We start from the raw sequence: 12125 nt of genomic DNA on the forward strand, positions 1-12125 counted from the left end.
CCACACCGATCGGCTCGCTGGGCTCCAGGCAAGAGGAAAAGGAGGTACAGAGGGCTGCTCGGCGGGCGGCAGCAAGATCTTGGTGGCGCCGCAACGGTTGCTGGGTGGTGGGCAGCCGTAGGTGAGAGATGCCCATGCGGACGTTTGGTGTTGCTCGGCCGAGCGAAGCCCATGCGGGAGCCAGTGACACATTATGGGCATGTGACGATTCCGTCCAGGCATGATGCGGTGGCGCAACATCCAACCCCATCTTGGCATCGAGGTCGCTCGCGCCGGAGTGAGTAGGTGGAAAGATGAGATGCGTCAGGAAGTGATAGATGATGATGCACCTGGCCTCTTCTTCCAGCTATAAAAGGGATGCGCCATCCGTTATGAATAGGAAGAGATGGGTTGCTTCGGTGACCAGGGCTGCAACGCATCAAGTACAAAATGAGGGTGTGTTTGGTTGTTGTAGTCTACAGTAGCTGCATTGCATAGCCTTCACAACTCAGCCTGGCTATGCAAATGCAGCCTCAAATGCACCATCTGCAAGTTGTTTGGTTGCATGCATGGGCTGAACCACACTGCCTGGTGTTTGGTTACCTGCATGTTAGTGGACAAACCCAAGGCATGGTGTTTGGTTGTATGCAACTCCTGGTGTGTGGTAACCTCTTTGGCTAGTTGGTGAGGTTACCAGCACACTTCGGCACAACCATGTAGCACACATCATAAGTAGAGCAGAGCATAAACAGAGCATCAACTACTTAACAGCATAGTTCAGATAACATAGTACCACACATCATAACGATAATTCAAACAGTTCAACGCATAAACCATAAAGCATACTCGATAGTACTTAGGAAGGAGGTGCCACGGCCCTAGTCCCTGGCGGCGAAGGCTTCGTCGTGCTTCCCGCACTTGTTGGCCACCTCAATGCCATCCTCGTCGAAGATGATGACCTTTAGGGTGTCGGGAGTCAGGAGCTTGAATGTCACCATGTAGCCGATCTTGATCTGATGAACAGCGGCGTAGGTGGCCCAACCCTGATCCAGGCTCACCCTGCCGTTCAGCAGCTTCACCATCGCCCTCCAGGAGCAGTCGGTGTTGTTCCTCAGCTTGAACTACGTCGGCACCGCAACGAAGTGCTTGGTGAAGTCCAGGGGCATGGGGTTGCACTCAAGCTTCGGTGCAAGGATGATCTTGCAGAAGTGAGTTGGGCCACCCTCCTCATGGTAGTGGTCGTAGTTGCGGCGCTTGCTGCTGGGGGGCTCCTCTATGCGCTCGTCGTCGCCAACCGTTGGCGTCTTTGGTTCTTCCTCGGCGGTGGGTGGCAACACAACCTCGGGCATTGGATGAACCGACCGCTTTCCTTGTTGTCAACGGTCGGGAGCACCTCCGTGCCCATCTCATTGCTCTTCTCGATCTGCACACAATTCATGGAGTCGGGCACAGCACAGAGTTCATGGCTTATTGAAGAGCGTGTAGTTAAAACGGCATGACTGTTACTCTTCCTCCTCTCCATCGCGCCTATATTTACTCACCCTGACCACCACTACTTACCCACCCCCTCTCTTCTCTCATTATCAACCTTCCTCCTCTCCGTCGCCATGAGCTCCAGCTCCAGCTCCAACGCCAACCCCTTCCCTTGGGGTATTGGCTGGAGGGCCTTCTTCCTCGGATGGTTGGCTGGTGACCGCACCAAGTTCGAGAACACCATGGAGGTGTGCTCGAACTTCGGCTCCATGCTTGACATGCAGAAGAAATCTGATGCAGTGCTCATGAGGGCCACTGCACAAGAGTTGAAGACGCTGATTCGTAACCCAGCGAAGGGCGCGATGGCAGTCGACATCATTCGCTGGGCCATGAATCAGGCCGTCTCCGATGACGCCAAACGGAGGAAGAAGTGGTCCAAGTATAAGAACTACTCGGCTCCTAATGACCGTCGTGACGCAGTGTACTGGGAGATGACAATCGTGCCGCCGGCGATCATCGATGGGGAGCCTAAGGAGGAGGAAGAACCGGTGCAGATGCTAGTGAGGGCGCCGGAGCTAGGCCGTCGTACCTCGCAGATCGACCTCGACTCCTCCGAGAGCGACGACGACCCGCCGCCCCGCAAGGCGATGGACAAGAAGATGAAGGCCAGCCACTCGACCCGTCGCTCCGCACGCCGGTGACGGCCGCCGCGGTTAGCCAATGTTTGTTGTGTACCCCCAATCCCCCTTCTACTCCATCCGCATCTACCTCTATTCCGATCTTGCATGGACTAGTATGAACTCGTATGAACTAGTATGAACTGCAATGCTTATCAACCTCTATTCCCCATTCCCCTCTCCGCTGTGGATCGAATCTACCGCCGGATCGAACGCGAAAAAGTAGTGCATGACAAACATAAAAGTGCTTACCGCCATTGCTGCGGGCCAGGTAATGATCCGCTTGCCCGTGATGGAGTCCGGTGGTCTTCTTGCTCTCCTCCGATCCGCCGCCGTCGGTGAGAGTTGGGAGAGTGGGGAGAGGGAGCGGTGAAGGGCGGTGAGGCTAATAACTGCCGGCGCTTCGGGAAGCAACACGGCTTCTCGAGCGTGGCCGCGCGCGTGCAGCCACCGCAGCCCACGTCCACCGCTCAAGCCTGGCTTTGGAGAAACTGTCGATTCGAGAGTTCCGAGGGAGCCAGGCCCAAGAGTGCTTTAAACATCGTGCCATGCAGGCCCAACAGTGTATGCAGCCAACCAAACAGCCTGTTTTCTTCCCACGAGGGCCTGGTTGGGCCTCATGCAGGCAACCAAACACGCCATGAATGAATCATAAGGAACGACGTATCGGTTCAGTGACCAGGATGGTTACGTACTATGAATAATTGAGTCTTGTGGAAACGACGGGTCACTCTGGTGAACATGATCATTGTGTATGAAGGAAAAATTTAAGGCCCATGATTTGTTAAGGGAATTGTGTGGGCGCCAGCTGTAGGAATAGTGATGATGTGGCTGTAAATGGAAACAATTTTTGCTTAGATGGCATGGTTGATGAGTGGACAGCTTGCATGTTGAGATAAATAAGGTAGTGGGGGTGAACCTCTTATGTATATAGGATTATAGCCTTTGTTATGATTGTGTTTTTATATTTTAATTAGTGTCTATGCCAAGTAAAGCTTTTGGGATGATTTGGATGATAGTTAACTTGATTTTGTGCAAAAACATAAACTTTTGCGCCGAGTGCAGAAAATCTTGAAAATCACTAGAGCGTAAAAGAAATACTCGATTTTTTACAAAAAAAATTATATAGAAATTGCCCACATTTTCCGCATTTATATAGAAGCTACAAGCAAGATGATATAAAGTTCATAATGCAATTAGCAAAACATCTTGGAGGTGAACATTTCAACCATATTCAGAAAACGCAGTGGAAGCAACATTTCAACCTTATTCAGAAGATTGTAAATGTTGACTTTTTCAACCTTTACACCCAAGACATTACAGTAAGGGTATATGGTAAGATTGGGCTCCTGACAGTGATACGCAGTGAACATTTCAACCTTGTTCAAAAAACGCAGTGGAGCAGCACTTTGCATTAACAAGAAACCTTACATAGCCTTGACACTATGTAACCCTCTATAAATTTCAGTTTGAAACACACGACTTTTGCATATGCAACAAACGCGGAATTATATTACTAGCAAGAATGACTATCTTGAAGAAGTAATCTTAATGACTTGATGAGGTTGACTCCATGACTACTCTCTAAAAGTGGACCATGTCAGCAAAACCACAGGTTTTTAGGACTGCTTTTACCTAACTAGGTGTTGACTGACCCTGCACAGAGGAGGTGGATGCTGCCAACGCACCAATAGGCAGCTCCAGAGTGGGGGGAGCTGCTGCCACTGTTGTTGGTAGTCTCATAGGCAAATGAGTTAGGGGCAGAAAGCTGGTAGCTGGCTCCATTGCAATTGTTAAAGCATGGCAATGGCTGGGGTGCCTGAAATCACAGGCACCCAAGCTTATAGTAAGATGATGGTATCATTGCTGAAATTGGCGAATACTCCCCCCGTCCCGAAAAAGTTGTCCACAGCTTAGTTCATGTCAAATTTTACAAAATAATCCTTCCGCTTTTAAATCTAGTGCTAATCACGCCCTCGCCTTTGCTTCTTCCTCCTTCGACCAAGCAGCCGTCGTAGCCACCGCCGGCGGCCGTCGTAGCCACCCCCGGCAGACACCGTAGAAAGAGCGGGCGACCACCTACACCGACGCCCACTTGAGCCGTCGCCCACCTGCGGTTGCTCCGCCGCTGCGAACATGGGCCGCCCGCACGGAGGCGAGCTGCCCCGCCGCCCAGGTGAGGCTGCTCCTCCAAGGCGACCACCTCGACGGGCGCCTCCTCCTCGTGGCCCTGCTCGCGTCCCTGGTCCGGCCCGTGGCCCTGCTCGCCGGTTCCTCATCCGCACGGCAACCCCAGCCGCCGCTGCCGACCCGGTCGCCGCTCCCCTCTTGAAGAATTCAGCAGGCAGCCATGCAGGGCAAGGCGGATCTTCTCCGGCGGCGAGACGACCACGCAGACATGCTGATGCCACTGCCGCCTGCCCTCCACTGCCGATTGCCTCTGCCCTCAACCACCTCGACTGTTGATTGCCTCTGCTGCTGCTGTTGGCTGCAGGTACAGTGCCAATTGCAGTATCAATTTCAGTTTGTCAATGAAGTCCTCCATCAGCGTCAATTGTAGTGTTAATTGGAGTATTAAAATTTACAGTGTTCTATGTCTGTCAATCATACTCCATTCAGTGTCTTGTGTCTGAAATTTACAGATTTCAAACAAACACTATCAAACTTCAAGAAACCTAGACAATATTCATGTCCATAATCATAGAAACCTCTATTCTGCTTTGCCAAATCATGGACAAGATTCAGTTAGCTATGTGTGTGATGACTTGTTGCTGCTAGCTTGAGAAAGTTCAGTTAGCTTCAGAAACTAAATCATGTTGATGTTACTGTTAGCTTGTGAGCAGTGAGAACATAACAAATAACCATGTTGCTGTTACTGTTGCTACCTGAATTCCATGCTTGCATAATTACAGATATCTCAAAACTGATGCAGGTTAAGTGTTAACACAACACTGGCATACACAACATAATTCTAAACATTTATTAATTCTACACAGGAGAAGAAAAGACATGGCACACTAGAGAAAAAAGAAGAAGAAAAGTTGCTATACCCCTTTACTGAACATTACGTAGATCCATCCATTTTCTTTTGGCCACAACAAAAAAATTCAAATAAAAGAGAAATTTGGCCACAACAAGCTCTCCTTTCATCTTTTGTACTCTTGGTCAGATTTAGGAACAGTTTCAGTTAACAAACATGTCGATCCATTTAATTCAAATATCATCAGATATAGTAGAGTACAATGGATCAATTTCCCAAGAGAAAAAATATTCCAAGCAATCTCTATCATCTGAAACCATTGTACTGTACCACCCAAAACTGACGGAGAGTGGATTCTTCTTCTTCTTCTTCTTCTTCTTCTTCTTCTTCTTCTTCTTCTTCTTCTTCTTCTTCTTCTTAGAATGATGATTGTACCAAAAAGAATAAATCAAATTCAGTTAGATGATCATTGAAACTGACAATGATGATGATCATTGAAAAAGTCAGTGAGAGAATTCAATCTGATGCAGTACTCCACTTTACAAATTGAGTTTGAGTAGTTAATTACAAAAGCAAATCCCCCTGGACCTGAGTCTTTATTATCACCAAAGGAGTAATTTCCATCAAATTTGCTTCAGGAGTATTTGGACACAACAACTTACACTTTTAAGTTTCTCTTCTTCAGAATATTGTCTAACTTAGATGGGCTGTAGTCATGTCCAAATTTACATCAAAGTACATATTCAGAGTTAAACTGAATTTACTAAATTCTGATCTTTTAGTTGTCATGAACCAAGAGACAGTACTGTAACAACTAAAACGTTATAAAGCCAATGATTGAACTTGTGGAAGAATTTCAACCACACAAGACTGTGATTCTCACCAATATCGAGGACTAGCCACTGCAATTATATCTTCAATTAAAATAACATCAGTTTTCAGTTTTTAGTTTACCAAATTCAGTTAAAATGACAACAATTTTCAGTTTTGGACACATTTTGTTTCTGTAAAATGGGAGAAACAAATTTGATCCTGCAGCAAAAAGAACTGAACTGAACATACTGAACTTGCACTAAAAGATCAATAAAGAAAATAATCAATAAAGACTGCCAACAATAGATAGAGAAAATAAAAAAGTTCTCCAGGCATAAATAATAAAAACTACTCCAACAAATAATAGTTATTCCACAGCTAGCTCAACCTTATGAGCAAAATTAAGCACTAGTACCGTTTTCTTGTCAAGCCTTAATACTTGGCTACAGGTAGCAAATGTTTGGGATCATTAATTTAACCAAGGTCACCAGCCATTACATACAGGCCCTCTAGTCTAGATAAATATAAGTTTCACCACAACCAAAATACAACTAATAGTCTAGATAAATATAAGTTATACATCACCAAAATATACAACTAGTTGCAGCTTCCAAAAGATGCCATGCAAGCAAGGTTAGAGGTTACAGACATTGCATGCTGGGAACATATAAGTAATAATAGCGTAACTCATGCATGCATGCATCCATCACAAACAATATGGAGCTAGAGCGCAAAGCAGCATCTGGCATCGACGGCTTCCTCGTGATGTATGAACCGCGTGACACAGTCCACGGGGGTAACTCGCACTGGTTCCCTTTTCTTGCTGCTGGTTGTTGCTTTAGTCTTAACCTGGACAATGGTGATCTGTACATCATGCTTGGGCGGACGATATCCACCTAGCAGCATATACGTACGTACACATATGTTAGTACAGCAACACTATAGATATCTTCCATGAACTGACTGATCACAAAAACCATGCAATGCATGCACAAATGACATCAGAGATCGAGAGACAGAGAGTTATATATACTCACTTTGCAGTTGCACCACGTAAAACAAAATAGCACCAGAGTCCACATCTTTGCCAGCATAATCCAAGCACATGTCCTCACCCACACAATCATCCACAAGCCATGAGAATGGCAAAAGGATGGGCTCGCTGAGATACACAGAATGATCTTTATCAAGCAGCTGATAAGCAGCAAGCCCTCCATCTCTGCATGTTTAGATAAAGCCATCGACAAACACACATCTACCATTTAAATGGCACTTTGTAGGGCAAGTTCTTGACAGGTCCTCTGCGAATGCTGCCCAAGGCATGACAACACGCCATTGCTTGGCACCCAGGTCAAACAAAAGACAGGAACCTGTGAGAGCATCACAGACTATAAAGGAATCGTCATTCACTGCTACATATCCAGATATCATAACCTTCCTGTGGAGAACATGCGACTGATCTGTCTTGCAACGCAGCCACGTGGTGGATCCATAACTGAACCTTGTCTGATGGAAAACTTTCAGAGTATCAGTAAGGGCAATGGTCTCTCCACCAACTGTGTTAAACAAAACAAAAGTATCAGCACTTGGCAGCCGCCGTACAGATAGACGATCCATAGCCATCGTACGGTCCTTGTTCAGACTAAACTCAAGCATGCCATCTCTATTCCTCGAAACAGCGTGTATTTTTGAGCCACTATGAAGGAAAAAGTGCCAATAGTCACCATCACCAACATATGCTGCAACATAACACGACGGTTGGAGCGGCTTGCCGTCGTCTCCTCCTTGCAACAGTGAAGTCTCATCCATAACGCCTGTATGGTAGATGACTAGGTCAGACCCAGCTTGGCAGATGATAAACAGATCTTTATTGATACTTGTTGTAGCAACCGGACGCCTTTCAAAAGGGACTCGGTGTTGCATTGAAGGACGGCCAACCAGCGTGCGGTGAGGCATTGCCGGCAAGGGCTGCTGTGACGGGAGAGAGCAGTCGCGGGCAACGTGACCTTTGGTGCCGCAGGAAAAGCAAAAGCTTGGACAGTCTTTCATTTCGAGAAACCGTCTGCAGCAAGAACCAAATTAAACATGTCATCACTCCACTCACCAAGAGAAACTCACTAAGAAAGATGTAATAAGCTAGGTTAAACATGAATCTAAATTAATTCAGATCAAGCAAGACCTGCAACAATCAAGCATCTTGGAGGGTTGGTCGACGTGTTGCTGGGAACAGCTGGTTAGATCCTTCTCATGCCCTTCTTGGTGTTGCAGCAGCACCGGACAATCCTTGTCCTCGTACTCCCTAATTGATCCATGATTAGTTGACAGTAGACAACAAATACGTAAACAAGGCGACCAAATAAATAAATGGTCAAATAATCTGTGCGTGGAAAAAGTAAACTAGCTAGTTTGCTGCTTACTGTAGAAAGCAGAATTCCTGGTTCTCTCGATTGTGCTCCATGTCTACCCGGCGGAAAGAGGAATGCAGCACCTCTATTCCCCCCTGAGCTGGATCTTGGAGGTTGAAGGTGGTGACAATGGCATGTAGGTTGTCACACCGGCAATCTTCTAATAGTTGACGTGGTGCCAGGCTGATCCAGACGGAGCACATGAGCCGACCGTCGAGACGGGTGAGGAAGCCACACCCATGACATGAACTGTAAGGACATACAGAGTCGATGGTGATGGGCGGATCCAGCCTGAGCCTCCCCCTCCCCTGATCATCACCCTGATCCTGGTGTATGTAGCTGAGCTTGTAGGCATAGATGGTGTTCCCACGGAGCATGTAGATGGCATTGTCTTGCTCCATGTAGACGCCGCGGCCGACGATAGGGATGTAGTCTCGCGGCGGCCTTGTTTCGTCGGTGAGCACCGGGGTCCAGTCGCGGGAGCCGGAGCAAGGAGCAAAGGTCAAGAAGCCGCTGGCTTGCTTCAAGGAGACGAGGATGATGGGGCCGGGGAGCACGGCGTAGCCCTGGAGGAACCCGCCGCCCAACCACCGGTACTTGTCCTTGTCGTGTTTGTGTTGGCCGACCTGCTCCCATTGGCCCACGCCCCCGCCCTCGGGGAGCGGATGCAAGGGTCGCATGAGGAGGCTCAACTTGACGCCATATTCTACGATGGGGCACAGAGCAAAGATGTGGCCAGCGGCGGAGATGGGCATGCAGTTACGACTCCTCCCTGCTTGAATCTCCGGCGGGAAAGGAAGATGCTCCGGAGATGTGTCTGTCTGGGGCTGCTGCAGAGATAGGTGCAGGGCATGGGGTTGCTTGCCGGCACCGTCGTCCTCCTGGCGCAGGACGCAGAGCGAGCGGCCGTCGGGAGCCAGGGCGGCGCTGGCGTCGAACCGGCGACCAGTCCGCGTCTTGATGTCGTGGAAAGCCTCGAGCGCGTCGTCGCTCCGGCCGAGGATCCGCCCGGACCGCGCCACGCGGAGGCGTTTGAGCCGTAGGACGACGCCGTCCTTCAGGCCGACGAGCAGCGACCAGCCGGGGCGGTCGGCGCCGGCGCCGGCGCCGGCACCGGCGGGGGTGGAAGAGTAGTCCGCCCCGGGGGCCACGCGGGAGATCCGGGGGGGAGCAGAGACTACGCCAGCGGCACTCGCAATTGCGCAAACGGCACTCGGACTCACGCGCCAGCTTCCACTCCTCCGCCATCTCCGTCTCCGCCGCCATCATCGACCGCAAGCCCTCCCCCTCCGCCTCCATCATCCTCCTAGCTAGGGTTAGGGTTAGGGATTTGCTCTCGCTGGGGTTCGCTCGGGACTCGCGAGATCCGACTGGCTTTCAACGAGGGAAGTTGGGCTATGAGGGAGGACTAAACCTCATGGGCCGTTCGTTTTGGGGCAGTCTTTTGTTACAACATTTTTGGGCCCAACTTTTGTTACACCCATTGCTGCAAACTTTGTTGTCTCCATTCTTCTTCTTTTTTTAACATAGTACAGACGCAAACGCTCATATATACGTGCATACACTCACCCCTATAAACATACACACGCACACTCTATCCCTATGAGGGTCTCCAAGAGACTAGCCGACATGTGACTCGTAGTTGACGGGAACGTCTCCTCCCACTGAACGCGTATCGTCGGAAATCCTAAAATAAATTCAAGATAAATAGAAGCATCAGGATTTGAACCCTGATGGGTTGGAGATACCATTGTCCTTCTAACCATCCAATCACAGGTTGGTTCGCTTTGTTGTCTTCATTCTTGATTTGTGTGGAAATAAGGGGCCATTTGCGGTGCATTTGCACACATGGACGTCATGAGATCATGGTTAATACTAGCACATCCGTCTGTTGGCTATAAGTCAGTGCCACAGTCATTTTTAAAGCCTCTACATACAATGGTTTGGCTGTTAGACTGATTCTAATAAAGACTAGCACAATTAATATTTGCATGTGTACATCCTTTTATCTTTTAAATAACTAATGGTATGAGACTCTACATGGTTAGGCAACAAGTTTAGGTGCAACTATTCAATTGCAAATCCTTTCTTGAATGATCTTGCAAGATAAGAGAAGATGGGTATGATATATTTTCTCGCCCCGGTGAAATTCTTTCCATTCAACCAAACTCCATTTCACTCTCTTGATTTCTTGTTTGCCCAAGGAGGAGAAAATCTTAAGCTTGGGGGAGTTGATGCCTCAAGAATTTGCGATGTTTTTCATAGTGGTTTCTATCTGGTTTCATTGGATTTTTGTGGTTCATCAGATATTTTTAACACTAATCCAACAAAAGAGAGGAATAATAATGTCATTAGTGCTTTTGACCGTCCGTTGCTAATTTTACATAAAAATCCCTATTGTTTTAGGTATTCAACACGCAGTCCTCATAATAAGTCAACCCGAACCGGCACGGCCGAGAGAAAAGCAAGAAAAACAACCTCCCGCGTAACCCTGCCTCCCATTCCCATCTCCACCTCCTGCCACGCCTCGCCCCGCCTCACCATGCTCCATCGTGCGCCGCCACTGCCCACCCCGTCAGCGCGCCTACCCCTACACGATCGGCTACACGCAGTCGAGCCCACCTTCCTAATCAGGTCAATGTGGTGGCCAGAGCGGTTGGGGGTGCTACTTGTAATCTTCGTTGGTTTTTCGAAGAGGAGAGGATGATGCAGCACAGTAGAGTAAGTATTTCCCTTGGTTGTGAAACCAAGATTATCAATCTAGTAAGAGAACCAAGCAACACTATGTAAACAACACCTACATACAAAACACTAACCCTCACACCCAACGCAAATAAAAAAACATAAAAATATGCAGCAATTTTTTTTGGTATTTTTGAGTATAAAACCAAGCAATAGATCTTACGATAAAAGTAGACCCCGGAGGCCATAGTGTTCACTAGTGGCTTCTCTCATAAAAAATAGCATACGTGAAGGAAATATGCCCTAGAGGCAATAATAAAGTTGTTATTTATATTTGCTTATATCATGATAAATGTTTATTATTCATGCTAGAATTTTATTAACCAAAAACTTGATACATGTGTGGATACATAGACAAACAGAGTGTCACTAGTATGCCTCTACTTGACTAGCTCGTTGAATCAAAGATGGTTAAGTTTCCTAACCATAGACATGAGTTGTCATTTGATTAACGGGATCACATCATTAGAGAATGATGTGATTGACTTGACCCATTCCGTTAGCTTAGCACTTGATCGTTTAGTATATTGCTATTGCTTTCTTCATGACTTATACATGTTCCTATGACTATGAGATTATGCAACTCCCGGATATCGGAGGAACACTTTTGTGTGCTACCAAACGTCACAACATAACTGGGTGATTATAAAGGTGCTCTACAGGTGTCTCCGATGGTACTTATTGAGTTGGCATAGATCGAGATTAGGATTTGTCACTCCGATTGTCGGAGAGGTATCTCTGGGCCCTCTCGGTAATGCACATCACTATAAGCCTTGCAAGCAATGTGACTAATGAGTTAGTTGCGGGATGATGCATTACGGAATGAGTAAAGAGACTTGTCGGTAACGAGATTGAACTAGGTATTGAGATACCGATGATCGAATCTCGGGCAAGTAACATACCGATGACAAAGGGAACAACGTATACTGTTATATTATGCGGTTTGACCAACATACCGATGACAAAGGGAACAAAGGGAGCCAATATGAACATCCAGGTTCCGCTATTGGTTATTGATCGGAGACGTGTCTCGGTCATGTCTACATAGTTCTCGAA

The 12125-nt window shown here is 47.6% G+C and overlaps 1 protein-coding gene across 1 annotated transcript; it reads right to left on the reverse strand.

The window, feature by feature from the left end:
* Positions 1-6238: 6238 nt before the first annotated feature.
* LOC119307377 lies at positions 6239-9691 on the reverse strand. Its single transcript, XM_037583453.1, has 4 exons — positions 8340-9691; positions 8102-8221; positions 6960-7984; positions 6239-6818 (listed from the first exon to the last, which is right to left on the reverse strand). The coding sequence occupies exons 1-3, from the start codon at positions 9080-9082 to the stop codon at positions 7150-7152; spliced, it is 1698 nt and encodes a 565-aa protein (XP_037439350.1). The 5' UTR covers positions 9083-9691; the 3' UTR covers positions 6239-6818; positions 6960-7149.
* Between the last annotated feature and the right edge of the window lie 2434 nt (positions 9692-12125).

Source organism: Triticum dicoccoides, chromosome 5B (assembly GCF_002162155.2).
Source record: "Triticum dicoccoides isolate Atlit2015 ecotype Zavitan chromosome 5B, WEW_v2.0, whole genome shotgun sequence".
NCBI classification, from domain to species: domain Eukaryota; kingdom Viridiplantae; phylum Streptophyta; class Magnoliopsida; order Poales; family Poaceae; genus Triticum; species Triticum dicoccoides.